Raw genomic sequence first — 20,920 nt, forward strand, 5'->3', positions numbered from 1 at the left:
TGGTGCCAAAGTCCAGGGACAGCATTACCACCACAATCCAATAATGACCCAGTTACTATTGGGGGATGGAACCAGAGAGGAAGCTTGTGTTACCTTTCTCACACCACTGCAGTATTCATTTCAACAGACCTTTTCCACGCCCCTTTGTTGGAGCTCAATATATGCCCAGGACTATGCTGAGGGTCAGGATGTTGTAATGCCCAGTTGATCATGTAAATAGTCTTCTAGAACTCTGGTATTGATGGTCCATTTCAAGGTGAGTCATTGATATGAATGTTTAGAGTGAAAGAGCTGTGAACTCAAATGTGATGGCCCACATCTACCACACCTTTCCTATTGTAGTTAGTCAATGCACCACAGCATTTTAGGCAGCCATTGTTCAAAATGTGATCATACATACAGTACAATGGGAGGGGGTGTGGTCTGCACGGAGGATGACCAGGAGGTTGATCTCAGACAGAGTTGACAGTGAGGACAAACCCAGCCTGCCTCTCTCCTTCCACACTGCCTTCAAAACAGATTCTAAACCTACAGTCACTGGGTCCTGATTGTGACAGTGGAGACTTGTTGCACTGCAGGATCTAGAGATGGCATCACTGGACAGGTTTCCATTGGGCCAGGTCTACAACAACAAAAACATTTAGCAAAACAATCATTGCAACGTGATGTAAACGGCAGAAACAGGAGACATTTTCTAAAGATCCACAAATGTTTTATCAGTTCGAACAGCGGCAGGGAAACATTGAAGAACCACAGTGCAACGCTGTGAAGGTGTAAGAAAGGTGCTGCTAAGATCAGAGATTCATCTCCTGAGTACATACTGTACCTTGTTCCCTGAATACAAACCAAGTAATCTTACATACTGGACTTCAAGTTGTAAAATAGTGAACTACTCCTTTAATGGAGCGGTAGGTGCTATGAAAGGAACGTTTTTACAACAACAAAAATGTACTTGTCGTATTTTGTTCATTAGTCTACTGTTAATACAACGCCAAAAAGGTTGCATGTTAGCAGTCAAGTTTTCAATATAGAGCACTTTCAGTACAGAGAAAAAAGTGGGATGATTATGCAAATTAGAAAAATGATAATTGTATATAATTTGCATCATCACACCTTTTGGTATGTACTACATTGTTTTCCAATCCTGGTCCTGGGGATCCATAGAGGTGAGCTTTTGTGATTTTGCCTTAACACACACACACTGGATTCAACTAAGCAACTCAAGCCATTGAACTGAATAAGGTATGTGAGTGCTAGGGCAAAAACATACATGTACACCCCTTTGGGACCAGGGTTGGGGAACACTGCTGTACTGAAAGTCCCCCATCTTCAGAACTTCACTGCTGACGTGCACATTATTGGGATTATATACAGGGTGAAGAAACCAAGGTGGACGTTTGTAATTTGATTTAACTATCCCTTTAATTGGAGTTCCATTGGAGTTCCATTTAGTTAGAGATGCATTTGCTCTAAGCATGTGCTATAAATATTCATTTATTTTATAAAGAAAACTTATTTTGTCATCTCTTAGGTTCGCCTAGCCTTCTTAACGAGTGTGCTCGCATACTCCCTTAAAAGACCTTTGCTTGAAAAACGAGAAAAAGAGTGGCAGTAGCACTGTTTGTCCATTTTGAGACGCCATAGACTCCTTTCTCTGTTTACAAATGATAATTGGATTTTAAGGTTTGAATGACTGTCCTGCTTCATATAATGTTTGTGTCATCATCACAAATCAACTGCATTATACTTAAAAAACACTTCAACCAGTAAAATGGCTTTTGCTATAGCCTATATCAATGAGCGTAAGCCTTCTGTTGACCAATGACCAATGAAGGGGCTTAGACTTCGGCAACCGACTTTGGCTTGCCTCCAGGAAAAAAATGTGTGCGCACAAATAGCGCGAAAAAAGCCCAAAACGAAAACTAAACAAAATGTCGTCATAATATATGCACAAACTTCCCGAACTGTTTCGGCTGTTTTTGTTTAACCTTTATTTAACTAGGCAGTTCTTATCAACTTACACTGTCGAAGCACTGGTCCTCTTCCATTTTAATTCCAGGTTGCATATTACAATATTTAAGTGCATATCAGATGGTCTGCTCTGACCATAACAGTCACACCAAGCATAGGGTTGGTTGGTATAAGATTGAAATGGGTAAATAATGTACCCGTGAAAACCCTATGAAATAGCTCCCCAATACCATCTGATGTATATATTTATTGTATTACATGAATGGTGACCACAGTCCTTCCAACAATACATTTAAATACTGTTTTACTGTGATTTTTCTCCACCCTGCTGCATGTATTCAATTTATTCCATTTCAAATGTGTCTCCCAGTGCAGCTTTACTTCCAGGCTATTATGACACATCTGTCAGTTTCTTCTATGTTCCTAGGCCTCTAGTACAATGGAAAACATATTGTTTTTGGTCACTACCATTGCAGGAAAATAGCATGCTACTGGTGCAACTAGCAAACCAAAAACAACATAATAGTGGTTATTTAGCCTGATAACACATCACTGCCGACAGACACAAGCAGAAATGTAGCAGCCTGTACACCTAATCATTAGTGATCTGACATGTTGTATTGCATGGAAACTGTAGGCTACTAACAGCAGCTACATAGTCTAGTTTACTATGGTCCTGTACCTCTGATCAGAGTCAACAAAGTGGTAATGTTGTGTATTGTATATACAGTATTTCACTTCAAACAGTTTATTTCATTTAATTACACACAAGATCATTTTTTTTATGTACAAACATTTTTCATTACATTCTTGTCATTTAGCAGATGTTTTTATCCAGAGAGACTTACAGGACAAATAAGAGTTAATTGGCTTGCTCAAGGGCACAATGACAGATTTTTCACCTAGTCAGCTTGGGATTCAAACCAGCAACCTTTCAGTTACTGGCCCAACACTCTTAACCGCTAGGCTACCTGCCGCTGGATCAATTAACTTCAATACAGTTATTCAAATACATTCATCATCAATGACTAAAATAATGAATCTAGTATTAAAAGACAAATTTAATAAACACAAGTAGTAAATTCATAGCTTGTTCATCATTAAACAAAAGTTATTTAGTAATATAAAATAATCCACCCAAACTAATGCTAAAAACTGATCATCACACCATCTTTATCTGATATACACGGTGTACAAAACATTAGGAACGCCTTCCTAATATTGAGTTGCACTCCCCTTTGTCCTCAGAACAGCCTTAATATCGTTGGGGCATGGACTGTCCAAGGTGTTGTGTGCGTTTCAGAGGGATGATGGCCCATGTTGACTACAATGCTTCCTACAATTGTGTCAAGTTGGCTGGGAGTGGATCTACTCCGAATTGCTCATTCCATCTCCTCCCACAGATGCACAATTACAGTGAATTCAGCTCACGGAATTCACTGTATTGTTCTTGGAACCATTCCTGGACAAGCCTTGTGGCATAATGCATAATCCTGCTGAAAAAATCAACTTGCAGATGGATACAGTGCTGCCATGAAGGGATGCATCTGATTGGCAATGATGTTTAGATATGTTTTGTTGTTGTGCACTCTCCTCAAAAAATAGCATGATACTTTTGTCATAGCTACTGTTAATTGAACACTGCAGTTAGATTAACAATAATTTTAGGTTTCTGCCGATATAAAGACATGTCTATGTCCCAGGAAGTTGTCTGTTGTATACAACGTCATTCTAGTCACATTAGCACATGTTAGCAACTACCGTCCCGGTTTAGGGACACCCATCCCGTTGAGCAGGGGTGAGCAACTCCAGTCCTCGGGCCTGATTGGTGTCACACTTTTTCTCCATCCCTAGCAAATGCAACAGATTAATCAAATTGCATTCTAAACTGAAGATCATGATTAGGTGACAATTGGAGTCAGGTGTGTTAGCTGGGGCTGGGGCAAAACTGTGACACGAATCAGGCCCTCGAGGACTGGAATTGCCAACCCCTGCAGGAGAGGATAATTTAACTTCTTGTCAATAGCCCCCCCTGTTTTCACTTTGGAAAAAATCGTGCCCAAATTAAACTGCCTCGTACTCTATTCTAGATCGTACAATATGCATATTATTATTACTATTGGATAGAAAACACTCAAGTTTCTAAAACTGTTTGAATTATATCTGTGAGTAAAACAGAACTCATTTTGCAGCAAACTTCCATACAGGAAGTGAAAAATCTGAAAACGATGCTCTGTTCCAGGGCCTGCCTATTCAATTGCCTAATATTTATCGATATGCATGCACTTCATACGCCTTCCACTAGATGTCAACAGGCAGTGGAAGGTTGAATGGGGTGTCTAGCTTGATCTGAGGCCGAACAAGAGCTTTTGGAGTGACAGGTCTGGAAATTTCTTTGTCTTCTCTGGCGCGCGAAGTACATCGACATTGGCTTCTGAAAAGCGTTCGGTATACACGGCGGATATCTCCGGCTCTGATTTTATTTGATACATGTGATAATATAATCGTAAAGTAGGTTTTTTCAACCGAGTTTTATCAGTTTATTCAACGTTTATTTGGACTTTTGGAGTTTTCCATTCTTTGCGTCAAGAGAGGGTGGGAACGTTATCAACCTTGGCTAGCATTGTTGGCGCGAATTCGATAGAAGAAAAGGACATTCTAAAACCAAACAACGATTTATTCTGGAAATAGGACTCCTTGTACAAGATTCTGATGGAAGCTCAGCAAAAGTAAGAACAATTTATGATGTTATTTCGTATTTCTGTGGAAAATGTTGATTCCTATTCTCTGCCGTTTTGGCGAGCGCTGTCTCGCAATAACGCAAGCTGTTTGTTATGGTAAAGTTATTTTTTTAAATCTAACACGGCGGTTGCATTAAGAACCAGTGTATCTTTCATTTGCCATACAACAAGTATTTTTATGTAAAGTTTATGATGAGTTCTTTGGTCAGATTAGGTGAGTGTCCAAAATATCTCTGGAGATTCTGGTGAATCGATGCTACGTATTCACAATGTATAATCAGGATTTGTAGCTCTAAATATGCACATTTTCGAACAAAACATAAATGTATTGTATAACCTGATGTTATAAGACTGTCATCTGATGAAGTTGGTCAAGGTTAGAGATTAATTTTATATCTTTTGCTGGTTTTTGCGATAGCTACCTTTTGCGGTGAATAAATACATTTGTGTGTTTGGCTATTGTGGTAAGCTAATATAATTCTATATTGTGTTTTCGCTGTAAAACACTTAAGAAAATCGGAAATATTGGCTGGATTCACAAGATGTTTATCTTTCATTTGCTGTACACCATGTATTTTTCATAAATGTTTTATGATGAGTATTTATGTATTTCACGTTGTTCTCTGTAATTATTCTGGCTGCTTCGGTGATATTTGTGATGGTAGCTGCAATGTAAAACTATGATTTATACCTCAAATATGCACATTTTTCAAACAAAACATAAATGTATTGTATAACATGTTATAAGACTGTCATCTGATGAAGTTGTTTCTTGGTTAGTGACTAATTATATCTCTATTTGGTCGGTTTTGTGATAGCTACCTATGCGGTAGAAACATGGTGAAAATATGCGGTTGAGTCTTTGGCTATTGTGGTTAGCTAATATAAATACATATATTGTGTTTTCGCTGTAAAACATTTTAAAAATCGGAAATGATGGCTGGATTCACAAGATGTTTATCTTTCATTTGCTGTATTGGACTTGTGATTTCATGAAAATTATATTATATGATATCCCTGTCCCGCTAGGCTATGCTAGTCAGCTTTTTTGATGAGGATGCTCCCGGATCCAGGATGGGTATCACTGGAAGGTTAAGGAATTTGAAATTACTCATAGTTTTACTTTTGATATTTAAGTCTATTTACAACCAAATACTTAGACTTTAGCTCAGCTGATGTTGTGAAGCATTTTACACAGTCAGAGCAGGAGTAAGGCTTCAATCCTGTATGTATACGTTCATGTGTTTTTAAGTGGGAAAGTTGAGAGAAAAATATAAGTAGTATTTTACTTGGTGACTTTCACATTTTCTTGAGTTACTCTTGCCACATTAGGAGAATAAGTAAGGCTTATCTCCTGTGTCTGTTCACTGATGACCTTTTAGCTCAGCTGTTGTTTAAAAAAAAATCTACAGATCAGATCAGATTATGTTTACCTTGGTGTCTTTTTAACTGACACATTCAAGATAAACTCTTTCAACAGTCAGAGCAGGAGTAAGGCTTCTCTCCTGTGTGTATACGTTCATGTGTTTTTAAGTAGTCCAGTCGAGAGAAACTCTTTCCACAGTCAGAGCAGGAGTATGGCTTCTCTCCTGTGTGTGTTCTCTGATGAACTTTTAGCTCAGCTGATGTTGTGAAGCATTTTATACAGTCAGAGCAGGAGTAAAGCTTCACTCCTGTATGTATACGTTCATGTGTTTTTAAGTGGCCCAGTTGAGAGAAAGTCTTTCCACAGTCAGAGCAGGAGTAGGGCTTCTCTCCTGTGTGTGTTCTCTGATGAACTTTTAGCTCAGCTGATGTTGTGAAGCATTTTATACAGTCAGAGCAGGAGTAAGGCTTCACTCCTGTATGTCTACGTTCATGTGCTTTTAAGAGGTCCAGTCGAGAAAAACTCTTCCCACAGTCAGAGCAGGAGCAAGGCTTCTCTGATGTGTGTGTTCTCTGATGAACTTTTAGCTCAGCTGATGTTTTGAAGCGTTTTACACAGTCAGAGCAGGAGTAAGGCTTCTCTCCTGTATGTATACGTTCATGTGTTTTTAAGTGGCCCAGTTGAGAAAAACTCTTTCCACAGTTAGAGCAGGAGTAAGGCTTCACTACTGTATGTATACGTTCATGTGTTTTTAAAGTTCTCAGTAGAGAGAAACTCTTTCCACAGTCAGAGCAGGAGTAAGGCTTCTCTCCTGTGTGTGTTCTCTGATGAACTTTTAGCTCAGCTGTTGTTGTGAAGCATTTTACACAGTCAGAGCAGGAGTAAGGCTTCACTCCTGTATGTATACGTTCATGTGTTTTTAAGATGTCCAGTCGAGAGAAACTCTTTCCACAGTCAGAGCAGGAGTAAGGCTTCACTCCTGTATGTATACGTTCATGTGTTTTTAAGTTGCACAGTACAGAGTAACTCTTTCCACAGTCAGAGCAGGAGTAAGGCTTCAATCCTGTATGTATACGTTCATGTGTTTTTAAGTGGGAAAGTTGAGAGAAACTATTTCCACAGTCAGAGCAGAAGAAAGGCTTCTCTCCTGTGTGTGTTCTCTGATGAACTTTTAGCTCAGCTGATGTTGTGAAGCATTTTACACAATCAGAGCAGGAGTAAGGCTTCACTCCTGTATGTATATGTTCATGTGTTTTTAAGTGGCCCAGTCGAGAGAAACTCGCCCCACAGTCAGAGCAGGAGTAAGGCTTTTCTCCAGTGTGCACTCTCTGATGAACCGTCAGATTCCCTGATGTTGTGAATCTCTTCCCACAGTCAGTACAGGAATACGGATTCTCTCCTGTGTGTATTTTTAGGTGTATTTTTAGCTTTGATAAAATTGAGAAAATCTCTTCACAATGTGGGCAGTGGTGAGAACTCTTAGCTCTGTGATCTTCCTGCTGTTGCTCTCTGGATGTAGAGAATGTCTCAACATGGTCTCCTGTGTGAACAACATCAGAAGAACCAGTCAGTTGGTGTGATATACATGTCAATCACATGTATATTATGAAGCCCTTTTTACATCAGCAGTTTTCAGAAAGTGCTTTATAGAAACCCAGCCTAAAATCCCAAAGAGCAAGCAATGCAGATGTAGAAGCACAGTGGTCAGGAAAAACTCCCTAGAAAGCAGGAACTTTGGAAGAAATGTTGAGAGGAAACAGGCCCAAAGAGGTGGCCAGTCCGCTTCCGGCTGTACCCGGGTGACATATGTATTCATATCAGTAGGCTGTACACTACAGGGGAATAAAACTACTCTAAAAGTCAATAAGACTTGAAAGCTAAAAAGGGGCGTGTCATCCTCCACCCACCATCACAAGGGTTAGTAACTACACAGACTAATTTCATAGATCTTCAAAACACTGGCAGTTTGTCTACTTCACTTCTTTAGTCTACTCTCTGATCACTCCAGATAGCCCAGTGAATAAAACAAATGCTGGCAATACTGGTGTCAAACCATGCAAGTGTCAGTAGCATGAAATAACAGCTACTTTCTCATTGAAACAGTTCTACAGCAACTTTTCATACAGTGGGAAGTTGGAATGAACAACAAACTTAGTTAGATAGAACCTGATCTTACCATGAGAAACAGATTTCCCAATCTTCTCCTCCTCTTCTTCATCTTTAATGTTGACGTTCAGCTTCAGTGTTTGACTGCAGTCTTCCAGCTTCACTGATGCCATCTCTGGATCCTGCAGTGCAAACTGGGCTCCACTGTCACAATCAGGACCCAGTGACTGTAGGTTTGGACTCCGTGTGGAAGGAGAGAGGCAGGCTGGGTTTGTCCTCACTGTTGATGTTACCGGCCTTAGACTTAATTCTAGTTCCTGTAGTAACATTGAGAAACAGACACAAATTATTGTCTTGACAGTTCAGGCACTTTCTTTATTCTCAAAAAATATATTATATTTCTTCTTGTTCAATTATCTAATTCAGTACTTGACTTGGACTGAAATAGGTGCCGGTACTGTTTATATTTAGATGCAGGAGCTCCACAATACTGTTGAGTTAATATTCTTTTAGAGGAACATGAACTCAAACAGTAGAAATTTGAGGTGCCGGTACTCAGCTCCGGTGAGCTCCTGTCCAAGTCATTTCAACAGATCAGGCAGCTAAGCATTGACAACAAAACATGAAATCATTCAAATTAGACAAAGTACATGCTTTAAAATGAATCTACACAACGACTATAGAATGATCTATAGTAGATTTCCCAAATTCACAAAAATGCAGAAATGACAAAAACATTTAGTTCAAGGTTACAGTTTGTTTTAGGCAGCACTATGTACTATTTTCCTGAATAACCTTAATAATAGTAATACCACTGTATTATTTCACATCAAAAACCAATGATATTTCCCATTTACATCATAGTAACATTTATAAAGATAGAAACAACTGAATGTGTCTGAATATTAGAACACATGATCATCATTACATTAAGCTTCAAACCTGTAGTGCGACCTGAAATTGTGTCTCTGCACCAGCACTGAAGTCTGTTGACGCAGACCGAGTGGACAGCGCCATTTTACCAGCTCGTGAATTTTACACCAAACCAAAGATGGAACGAGATGGATTTTGGACGACATTCTAAAAAAAGTTCTAATCGATGAAACATCTGATACAGTTTTCTGTTCCCAAAACTAAAATCTGTTATGAACAGAGTGGACTACGTTTTGTAGATTTTTTTTATAGCATTGTTTAGAAGGAAAGCAAAGGCGAATTGAGTTATTGTACACGAGCACTTCACAGAGGAGTTCCCTAACATAAATGTGTACTAGAACGCGCCAATAGGATCTTGTTAGCTTGGCTCTGCCCAATATGACTCATCTGTTCCTATTGGAAACAACTGGTTGTAGTCTATTTTTGTTTAGTTATAAAAAATATTTGGTGCAACTGTCCGCGCATTCAGAGATCCTTGGGATGGCCATACCCCACTATATGAGAAGGGCGGTGCTTAATTGAGCCGGATCCTCCAGCACTTCTCAGTTCTGTAGTCTTTCGTTCCGGAACCCATTTGCCAGGATCAGGTAGCATGAAAAATAATTTCCAATGTTTGCAATGTAGAAATCTTCATAAAACCAATCAGAGTAGTTACATTTGGATTCCTCTGTAATTGTCATGCCCATAAAATCGTAATATGAAAACGTGCCTGATATTCTAAGAATGTATTCATGTTGGGCCGTCCCAGGTTTATGGTTTGTGCAACATTGTAGCCTATTTAGACCAAGGCGTGGCCATTATCTTGGCTCTCTCTAATTCTCTCCTTCTCTCTTTCTTTCTCTCTCTCGGAGGACCTGAGCCCTAGGACCATACGTCAGGACTACCGGGCATGATGACTCCTTGCTGTCCCCAGTCCACCTGGCCTTGCTGCTATTCCAGTTTCAACTGTTTTGCCTGCGCTTATGGAACCCCTACCTGTCCCAGACCTGCTGTTTTCAACTCTTAATGATCGGATATGAAAAGCCAACTGACATTTATTCCTGATTATTATTTGACCATGCTTGTCACTTATGAACATTTTGGCCATGTTCTGTTATAATCTCCACCCGGCACAGCCAGAAGAGGACTGGCCACCCCTCATAGCCTGGTTCCTCTCTAGGTTTCTTCCTAGGTTTTGGCCTTTCTAGGGAGTTTTTCCTAGCCACCGTGCTTCTACACCTGCATTGCTTGCTGTTTGGGGTTTTAGGCTGGGTTTCTGTACAGCACTTCGAGATATTAGCTGATGTACGAAGGGCTATATAAAATAAACTTGATTTGATGATTACTGTGGTGAGAGAGAAGCACGCCTGTATCTCTCACAGAACTAAAATGAGATTCACTTTCTATGATCTTTCTCCCTCTCTGTGCTGTTATAGACATGAGCCGGCAACTCATCTCTCCAGCATTGCACTTCTTCATTTATTTCCTAATAGAATAATAGCTGTGGGAAGTGTGTTGAGGTGCTGCAGCACTCTGCAGTCTGAGAAATGAAGTAATTCCCAATATTACACCAGGAGTAAACCTATAATTTAGCCAGAGGATAAATAGCTAATAAAAAAAAAATAGCCAAGCTATCTGATAATTTATTGAAACTGGCTATTTCTCTGGGGAAACCTAAAGATGTTATCTGTATATTTTCCACCACGCATTTAAATACTTTACTTTATTTTCCATTCCAACCTCCTGTGTAGTTACAATTACTCCAAGTTGACAATTTAAGTTAACCTCTAATTCCTCCCAATCCCGGATCCGGGAGCAGCCCCATCAGTAAAAAAGCTGACTAGCATAGCCTAGCATAGCGTCACAAGTAAATACTAGCATCTAAATATCATTAAATCACAAGTCCAAGACACCAGATGAAAGATACACATCTTGTGAATCCAGCCATCATTTCTGATTTTTTAAATGTTTTACAGGGAAGACACAATATGTAAATCTATTAGCTAACCACGTTAGTAAAAGACACAACTTTTTTTACTCCACCATTTTTTTCCTGCATAGGTAGCTATCACAAATTCGACCAAATAAAGATATAAATAGCCACTAACCAAGAAACAACTTCATCAGATGACAGTCTGATAACATATTTATTGTATAGCATATGTTTTGTTAGAAAAATGTGCATATTTCAGGTATAAATCATAGTTTACCATTGCAGCCACCATCACAACTCTCACCAAAGCGACTAGAATAACTACAGAGAGCAACGTGAATTACCTAAATACTCATCATAAAACATTTCTGAAAAATACACAGCGTACAGCAAATGAAAGACAAAGATCTTATGAATCCAGCCAATATTTCAGATTTTTTAAGTGTTTTACAGCGAAAACACAATATAGCATTATATTAGCTTACTACAATAGCAAACCACACAACAGCATTGATTCAAGCCAAAAATAGCGATAACGTATAACCCAGCAAAAGATATACATTTTTTCACTGACCTGCTCAGAATTCTTCAGATGACAGTCCTGTAACATCATATTACACAATGCATATAGCTGATGAGATATGTTGGCACGACTGCCATATTGCATTTCCATCCCAAAGCCCTTGCTTGGAAGTGTACTTCGCCAGACTGCCAAGAACCTTGCCCTCATCCAGGCCAAGGTGGCGAGACACGGTAGTGATGACACCATAGGCCTTGATCTCTGCACCAGACAGGATGCTCTTGCCAGCATACTTGGGGTACAACATGTACGCTGCGGCGTGTATGGGCTTCAGGCAAAAGTCTTCACGCTTTTTGATGTATTTCAGAACTGCAGTTTCCTCTGCTTGGAGCAACAGTGAAGTGGGCAGGGCAGTACAAATTTCTTCTCTTACATCTGCAAACAGAGTCTGAACATCAGACAGTATGGCATTGTCTCCCTCAATCCGTGAAATTGCTACTGCTATAGGTTTCAGGAGTTTCAGGCTGCTTAACACGCTCTCCCAAAATACACCATCCAGGAGGATCCTCTTGATGGGGTTGTCCATATCGGCAGACTGTGATATGGCCATTTCTTGGAGAGACTCCTTCCCCTCCAGGAGACTGTCAAACATGACAACACCACCCCAACGGGTGTTGCTGGACAGCTTCAATGTGGTGCTTATTCTTCTCACTTTGCTTGGTGAGGTAGATTGCTGCTATAACATGATGACCCTTCACATACCTAACCATTTCCTTCGCTCTCTTGTAGAGTGCATCCATTGTTTTCAGTGCCATGATGTCCTTGACGTGCAGATTTCTATGCATGAACAGCACAGCCAATGGGTGTGATGTGAGGGTAGGACTCCTCCACTTTAGACCAAGCAGCCTTTATGTTCGAAGCATTGTCTGTCACCAGTGGAAATACCTTCTGTGGTCCAAGGTCATTGATGACTGCCTTCAGCTCATCTGCAATGTAGAGACCGGTGTGTCTGTTGTCCCTTGTGTCTGTGCTCTTATAGAATACTGGTTGAGGGGTGGAGATGATGTAGTTAATTATTCCTTGCCCACGAACATTCGACCACCTATCAGAGATGATTGCAATACAGTCTGCTTTCTCTATGATTTGCTGGACCTTCACTTGATCTCTGTATCCAGCAAATGAGTAGATAAAGCATGTCTGGTTGGAGGGGTGTATGCTGGGCGAAGAACATTCAGAAATATCTTCTAATACACATTGCCTGTGAGCATCAGAGGTGAACCAGTTACATTCACAGCTCGAGCAAGACATTCATCAGCATTTCTCTGACTACGTTCCTCCAATGAGTCAACAAAAACTTCTGATTCCAGGAGGACCATGAGCTGTTTCTATCGATAAGGTGACTGATTCATCATTTTCACCTTGAATAGAAGTAGAGGGACTTTTGACAGAGGTTGCTTGTGTGAGAGCTGAGGGAACTTTATGCACTTGGCCAGATGATTCTGCATCTTAGCTGCATTCTTCACATATGATTTGGCACAGTATTTGCAAATGTACACAGCTTTTCCTTCTACATTAGCTGCAGTGAAATGTCTCCACACATCAGAAAGTGCCTGTGGCATTTTCCTGTAAAGATTAGAAACAAAGGAGTAAAAAACATAACAAATACAATTCCATGTACAGATAAATAGTTAAGCAGTTAGATTAAACAACTCCTTGGTAAGATAAAAAAAAAATGAAACATGTATAGAAACAGATGAATTAACACTCAGTTAGTAGGCTCAAACAAGCCAAAACCCACATGGTAGAAACAACTAACTAGCAAACACACTTTGCGGTAGGTTACTATTTCCTAGTTAACAAAAAATAATATATATGTCATAAAATATATTCACCCAGTATTGTAATCAAAACGTACCAGAAAGCATGTAGTCCTTGGCTCAGACAGTGTAGTAGTGTGGGCTCAATAGCATCTCATTAGTGTGCAAGATCCAAAATATGCCACAAGACCTAGAATTGCCTTATGTGTATCCCAGAAAAAAATCACTGTTATAAACTAACTTTTTTGAGGAATTTAAGCAAAATTCCCCAAATTCCATGCCTCAACTTCCCATGGAAATTTACTGGAAAGCTTCCGACCCTTTGCAACCCTATGCACACTTCTCACATCTAAGCATCTCACACCTACACACTGCTGCAACAGGCCCATGAATGACACCTAAAACACTGTAGTATTTATGGAACAAAAGCGCTCATGGGATAACTGACACTTCCTACCTTCACCTTATCTGGCAGACTCTGCATCAAAAATCAGCATGACAGATGTCTTCTGTTTCCCCACGCTCTACACCGGATCTAAGACTCACCAAACGACAGGCATCACAGACACCTGGAATATTCCATTTCAACTGCTCCTCCTTAACACTTAAACCTAATCTCAATATCACTTCTTTCAATGCCGCCCTGTTCCGGAGAGCAATTTGAGTCACAATTCTTGTCCCCAATCGCGAAATCCGGAGCGCTTGCTGGATATAGGAGAAATCATTATGAGTTCCCTCCGAGTTACCTTCACCAACTCAACACTCAGCTCCTTCTCGGGGGTCATTATTTGCACAGTCGCGTCCATCTAGGAAGTTCTGTAAGAAAATGTCACTGTGTTCCCGCAGTGCATGTTATAGGATTTACTCAGAAACGTGAAGAAATTCACTATACATTATATTAAAGTGAATTCGTGGAAAGAACGCTCATTCCAGTATAAACATGTAAGTATTTATTGTCCATCGCAGTTAATTCATCCACACTCTTGTCACATTCACTTTCCTCTTGTAGCTCTTCTAAAGGCTCTGTGTGATCCTCCATTCCATATTCACTCAAAACATATTCCACTTCTCTCCTTATTTTCTGGTCCACCATCTTCTTCATCAGATCTTCCAGAAGGCTTGTACAATCCCCCACTGCAATCCCCCATTCCACTTTTTTTCTGGTCCGCCATCTTACCGCGTGTCCCAGCTTATCCACACCCCACTAGCCTCGAGTAGCTGCATACCAATAGAGTACCACAGTATAAATCCTAATACGCATAAAACCTAGCAGTCAAACAGGGAAATGGTTCCAATCATTTTTCCACCATTCATTTTTCCCAGAGGATTTTAGAAACACTTAAAATAAGGGCTGTGTTTCATGTAGGCATACCCTGGTTGACGTTTTGATAAGCATGTAAATGTCTCTAGGACAGGGTGACTTTTATCAATATATTCACCTGTACTTACCAACCACAAAAATGAAATTTTAATTAGCTGCTAATGTGGCTATCATAAGGACCTACAAACGCCATGATGATCTGGACAAGAGTGCCGAATCGAGGCAAAGGTAAGGATCTCTGGGTTAATTATGTAAGCTAAATTTAGTCGTTTATAAATAAGCTACATTTATTTAAATAGACAATTATGTGAACTGTCTTGTGCAATTTTTTTATTGACATAATACCTGTTAGCAAAGGTGTCAGCTAGAGATGACGTGCAAGAGCTTGCAGTGATAAGTTTTGCATGATGTCTACTTTGATGCTAATTAGCATTATATAATCTGAGAAGAAATAGAGCCAAATATTGATAAAAGTCACCTTGTCCGAGAGGGATTTACAGTTGAAGTCGGAAGTTTACATACACTTAGGTTGGAGTCATTGAAACTCGTTTTTCAACCACTCCACAAATTTCTTGTTAACAAACGATCGTTTTGGCAAGTCGGTTAGGACATCTACATTGTGCATGACACAAGCAATTTTTACAACAATTGTTTACAGACAAATTATATCACTTATAATTCATTATATCACAATTCCAGTGGGTCAGAAGTTCACTACACACTAAGTTGACTGTGCCTTTAAACAGCTTGGAAAATTCCCAAAAATTATGTCATGGCTTTAGAAGCTTCTGATGGGCTAATTGACATAATTTGAGTCAATTGGAGGTGTACCTGTGGAGGTATTTCAAGTCATACCTTCAAACTCAGTGCCTCTTTGCTTGACATCATGGGAAAAATCAAAAGAAATCAGCCAAGACCTCAGGAAAAGAATTGTAGACCTCCACAAGTCTGATTCATCCTTGGGAGCAATTTCCAAATGCCTGAAAGTACCACGTTCATCTGTACAAACAATAGTATGCAAGTATAAACACCATGGGACCACGCAGCCGTCATACCGCTCAGGAAGGAGACGCGTTCTGTCTCCTAGAGATGAACGTACTTTGCAAATCAATCCCAGAACAACAGAAAAGGACATTGTGAAGATGCTGGAGGAAACGGGTACAAAAGTATCTATATCCACAGTAAAACGAGTCCTACATTGACATAACCTGAAAGGCCGCTCAGCAAGGAAGAAGCCACTGCTCCAAAACCACAATAAAAAAAGTCAGACTACGTTTTGCAACTGCACATGGAGACAAAAATTGTACTTTTTGGAGAAATGTCCTCTGGTCTGATGAAACAAAAATATAACTGTTTGGCCATTATGGCCATTGTTATGTTTGGAGGAAAAAGGGGGAGGCTTGCAAGCCGAAGAACAAGATCCCCACCGTGAAGCACGGGGGTGGCGGCATCATATTGTGCGGGTGCTTTGCTGCAGGAGGGACTGGCGCACTTCACAAAATAGATGGCATCATGAGGACAATGACCCCAAGCATACTTACAAAGTTGTGGCAAAATGGCTTAAGGACAACAAAGTCAAGGTATTGGAGTGGCCATCACAAAGCCCTAACCTCAATCCTATAGAACATTTGTGGGCAGAACTGAAAAAGCGTGTGTGAGCAAGGAGGCCTACAAACCTGACTCAGTTACAGTAGCTCTGTCAGGAGGAATGGGCCAAATTTCACCCAACTTATTGTGGGAAGCATGTGGAAGGCTACCCGAAACATTTGACCCAAGTTAAACAATTTAAAGGCAATGCTACCAAATACGAATTGAATGTATGTAAACTTCTGACCCAGAAATAAAAGCTGAAATAAATCACTCTACTATCATTCTGACACTTTACATTCTTAAAATAAAGTGGTGATTCTAACTGACCTAAGACAGGGAATTTTTACTAGGATTAAATGTCAGGAATTGTGAAAAACTGAGTTTAAATGTATTTGGCTAAGGTGTATGTAAACTTCCGACTTCAACTGTATACAAAAACTGGTGTCAAACCATGCAAGTGTCAGTAGCATGAAATAACATCTACCTTCTCATTGAAACAGTTCATCATGAAACAGTTGTACTGCAACTTTTCATACACAGTGGGAAGTTGGAACGAACAACAAACTTAGTTAGATAGAACCTGCTCTTACCAGAAGAAACAGATTTCCCAATCTTCTCCTCCTCTTCTTCATCTTTAATGTTGACATTCAGCTCCAGTGTTTGACTGCAGTCTTCCAGCTTCACTGATGCCATCTCTGGATCCTGCGGTGCAAACTGGGCTCCACTGTCACAATCAGAACCCAGTGACTGTAGGATTGGACTCCGTGTGGAAGGAGAGGGGCAGGCGGGTTTGTCCTCCTCACTGTTGATGTTACCGGCCTCCGACTTAATCTGAGTCGGCCTGTAGTAATAAAGAGAAACGGACACAAAAGTTAGTCTTGACATTTCTGCCACTTTATTTTCTAAAAATATTGTTTATATTTATGTGCAGAAGCTCCACAATACTTTTGAGCTGATATTCTATAAGAGGAACATGAGCTCAAACAGTAGACATTTGAGGTGACGGTACTCAGCTCTGATGAGCTCCTGTCCAAGTCAAGCACTGATCTCATTTCAATAGATCTGGTAGCTAAACATTGACAACAAAACATGAATTAATTCATATTAGACAAAGTATTCACTTTAAAATCAGGCTACACAACTTAAGTGCACTTAAACTATAGTAGATTTCCTGAATTCCCAAATGCATAAATGACAAAAACCATTTAGTACAAGGTTACCGTTTGTTTTAGGCAACACTATGAACTATCGTGCTGAATAACATTGTCTTCACTGTATTATTTCTATCAAAACCGATAGTATTTCTGTTCACACCATAGTAACATATATAGATAAAGATAGAAACAACGTAACGTTAATGCATCTGAAATTTAGTACACATGTAGAAAAATTGATAATCATTACATTCAGCTTCAAAACAGTAGTGCAACCCTCTCTCTGCTGCACCCTCACTGGCTGCACTTTGAATTTGTTCCATTGTATTCACAGGAATGTCCCTGTATTGACTTGAATATTGTTATTATTGGTGCCGCCATTTTACCAGCTCGTGAATTTTACACTAAACCAATAACTTGCAAAACGAATTCAGACATCTCAAGTAAATAGATTCTTTATGAAATTACCTTGAGAAAATGATGTACATCAACTCAGACAAACCCCAACGGCTCTAACTATGTAACGTTAACGTTAACTTGTAAAATAGTTATCGCGTTCTTCACTCGGCTTGACACAAAAACACATCAAACCTCTACCAAACGTGATAATAGCTTAACGGATGTATTACTTAAAATGGTATGACATTCTTTTGATATTAGAAAGTTTAAACGTGCTATTACATACTTTTAGTAATACATAGAAACGGACACTTAGCTAATCTTCTTGACTGCACCGTTCTGGCGCTTTCTTTACACTGAAGAATGGTGCACGCCTGCCCGGAACTTCCTGTTCCCCCACTAACACGGTCCGTGCATTCCGGCATCCTTGGGAAGGCCCTACCCCATTACATGAGAAGGGGTCGTAGCCTTCTGCAGGACACTTCTCCTTTGCATAGAGTTTATCAAGATGTTGATTGTGTAATGCTATTTCTAGAATATTTGCTGGTCTGTGGTGTGTAATGAGGAGCAACCAGATGCTGCACTTGACACATTTATGAAATTGATTATTCCAGTTACTAATAAGCAAGCGCCCATTAAGAAAATTACTGTAAAACGGTTAAATCTCCTTGGATTGATGAGGAATTGAAAAATTGTATGGTTGATACAATGTGCTTCTACACCTGCATTGCTTGCTGTTTAGGGTTTTAGGCTGGGTTTCTGTACAGCACTTTGAGATATCAGCTGATGTAAGAAGGGCTATATAAATACATTTGATTTGATTTGATAGTGTTGTGGAATATTGACTCAGAAATATTAGACCTTTACTGGAACCTGTGAATTCAAATTAGACTTTATTACAAAGTAGCAAAGCCGTGCACTTCCATGGAAGAACCACATTCTCTTTCCACAGACCTCAGACTTTATAGGTTTCCACTTTCAGATAATCATCTACATAGAGGGGAGTGACCATGTGTGTTAACACCCCTTGGCCTCTTGCCACCATTATCTTTCTGTCTCAATTCTTGACACAAATGCATGTGTCTGTCCCATGATACTCATGGGACTACACAATGGCTCTCCCCAAGCCTATAATGGCACAGACATACACATACAATACAATCACATGCCTTAATGCTCGTCACAAGACTAAGCAATGACTTCCTTCAGGCCTACAACAGCACAAGCACACATACATAATGCAATTGCATGTCTCAACGCAAGTCATAGGACCTATGTAATTACTTCCTCATGCCTATAACAGCAGCACGGCATACATTTTCCGCTTACGTTCTTGTTTTTGCATGTCTAGTGTTTAACTCCATGCTGACCCAGTCTGTACATTCTCCTGAGCTCAGCCTTTATTCTGCTTACACATGTCTATTAATTAACCCTATGTTTTCTGTCTCAATACTGCTGGGAGAACAGTCTAGATATTGGAAAATCAAGGGAAGGACACTCAACAAGCACAGCACTTACACAAATGACTGATGATTGGCTGAGAGAAATTGATGACAACATGATTGTGGGGGCTGTCTTGTTAGACTTCAGTGCAGCTTTTGACATTATCGATCATAGTCTGCTGCTGGAAAAACTTGTGTGTTATGGCTTTACACCCCCTGCTATAATGTGGATAAAGAGTTACTTGTCTAACACAGAGGGATGTTCTTTAATGGAAGCCTCTCAAATATAATCCAGTTAGAATCAGGAAATCCCCAGGGTAGCTGTTTAGGTCCCTTGCTTTTTAATTTTTTTACTAACGACATACCACTGACTTTGAGTAAAGCCAGAGTGTCTATGTATGCGGATGACTCAACACTATACACGTCAGTTACTACAGCGACTGAAATGACTGCAACACTCAGCAAAGAGCCACAGTTAGTTTCAGAGTGAGTGGCAAGGAATAAGTTAGCCCTAAATATTTCTAAAACTAAAAGCATTGTATTTGGAACAAAACACTCACTAAACCTCAACTAAATCTTGTAATAAATAATGTGGAAATTGAGCAAGTTGAGATGACTAAACTGCTTGGAGTAACCCTAGATTGTAAACTGTCATGGTCAAAACTTATTGATGCAGTAGTAGCTAAGATGGGGAGAAGTCTGTCTATAATAAAGCGATGCTCTGCCTTCTTAACAAAACTATCAACAATGCAGGTCATACAGGCCCTAGTTTTGTCGCACCTTGACTACTGTTCAGTCGTGTGGTCAGGTGCCACAAAAAAGGACTTAGGAAAATTGCAATTGGCTCAGAACAGGGCAGCACGGCTGGCCCTTGGACATACACAGAGAGCTAACATTAATAATATGCATGTCAATCTCTCCTGGCTGAAAGTGGAGGAGAGATTGACTTCATCGATACTTTTATTTATGAGAGGTATTGAAATGGTGAATGCACCGAGCTGTCCGTCTAAACTACTGGCACACAGCTCGGATACCCCTGCATACCCCACAAGACATGCCACAAGAGGTCTCTTCACAGTCCCCAAGTACAGAACAGACTATGGGAGGCACACAGTACTATATTGAGCAATGACACCATGGAACTCTATTCCACATCAAGTAACTAATGCAAGCAGTAAAATTTGATTTAAAAAAACAGATAAAAAAACACCTTTTGGAACAGCGGGGACTGTGAAGCAACACAAACATTGGCACAGACACACGCATACACACGATAACATACGCACTATGCATACACATGGATTTAGTACTGTAGATATGTGGTAGTGGTGGAGTAGGGGCCTGAGGGCACAGAGTGTGTTGTGAAATCTGTGAATGTATTGTAATGTTTTTAAAATTGTATAAACTGCCTTAATTTTGCTGTACCTCAGGAAGCTTTAGCAGCAGCTAATGGGGATCAGTAATAAATACAAATCAAAACCCCTCCTGGTCACTCTGACTGACTACCTTTCATAATGCTTCCTTTACCCTCTGTAACCCCAACAGTTCAATTAAATTAACTGATTAATTTATTTATTTGATTGAAGGCAACACTGTATTGGTGAAATAGTTGTGCTAAATTGACACTTAATTTTTGAGTGCACAGAAG

The 20,920-nt window shown here is 39.9% G+C and overlaps 1 protein-coding gene across 1 annotated transcript; it reads right to left on the reverse strand.

Annotated features, from left to right (window-relative positions):
* Nucleotides 1-593: 593 nt before the first annotated feature.
* Nucleotides 594-14,151, reverse strand: LOC120033481 (gastrula zinc finger protein XlCGF17.1-like). Its single transcript, XM_038979848.1, has 3 exons — nt 14,113-14,151; nt 6,734-7,505; nt 594-622 (listed from the first exon to the last, which is right to left on the reverse strand). The coding sequence occupies exons 1-3, from the start codon at nt 14,149-14,151 to the stop codon at nt 594-596; spliced, it is 840 nt and encodes a 279-aa protein (XP_038835776.1).
* Between the last annotated feature and the right edge of the window lie 6,769 nt (nt 14,152-20,920).

Source organism: Salvelinus namaycush, chromosome 40 (genome assembly GCF_016432855.1).
Source record: "Salvelinus namaycush isolate Seneca chromosome 40, SaNama_1.0, whole genome shotgun sequence".
Taxonomy (NCBI): domain Eukaryota; kingdom Metazoa; phylum Chordata; class Actinopteri; order Salmoniformes; family Salmonidae; genus Salvelinus; species Salvelinus namaycush.

What these genes read in the sequence shown, in the direction of transcription:
- LOC120033481 (XM_038979848.1), bottom strand. Translation starts at nt 14,151, where the DNA reads ATGACCCCCGAGAAGGAGCTGAGTGTTGAGTTGGTGAAG. An exon ending in TGAGTGTTGAGTTGGTGAAG is followed by an intron (nt 7,506 to 14,112) that starts GTAACTCGGAGG and finishes ATTTTATCAAAG; the next exon opens with CTAAAAATACACCTAAAAAT. An exon ending in CCACTTAAAAACACATGAAC is followed by an intron (nt 623 to 6,733) that starts GTATACATACAG and finishes TTGTTGTTGTAG; the next exon opens with ACCTGGCCCAATGGAAACCT.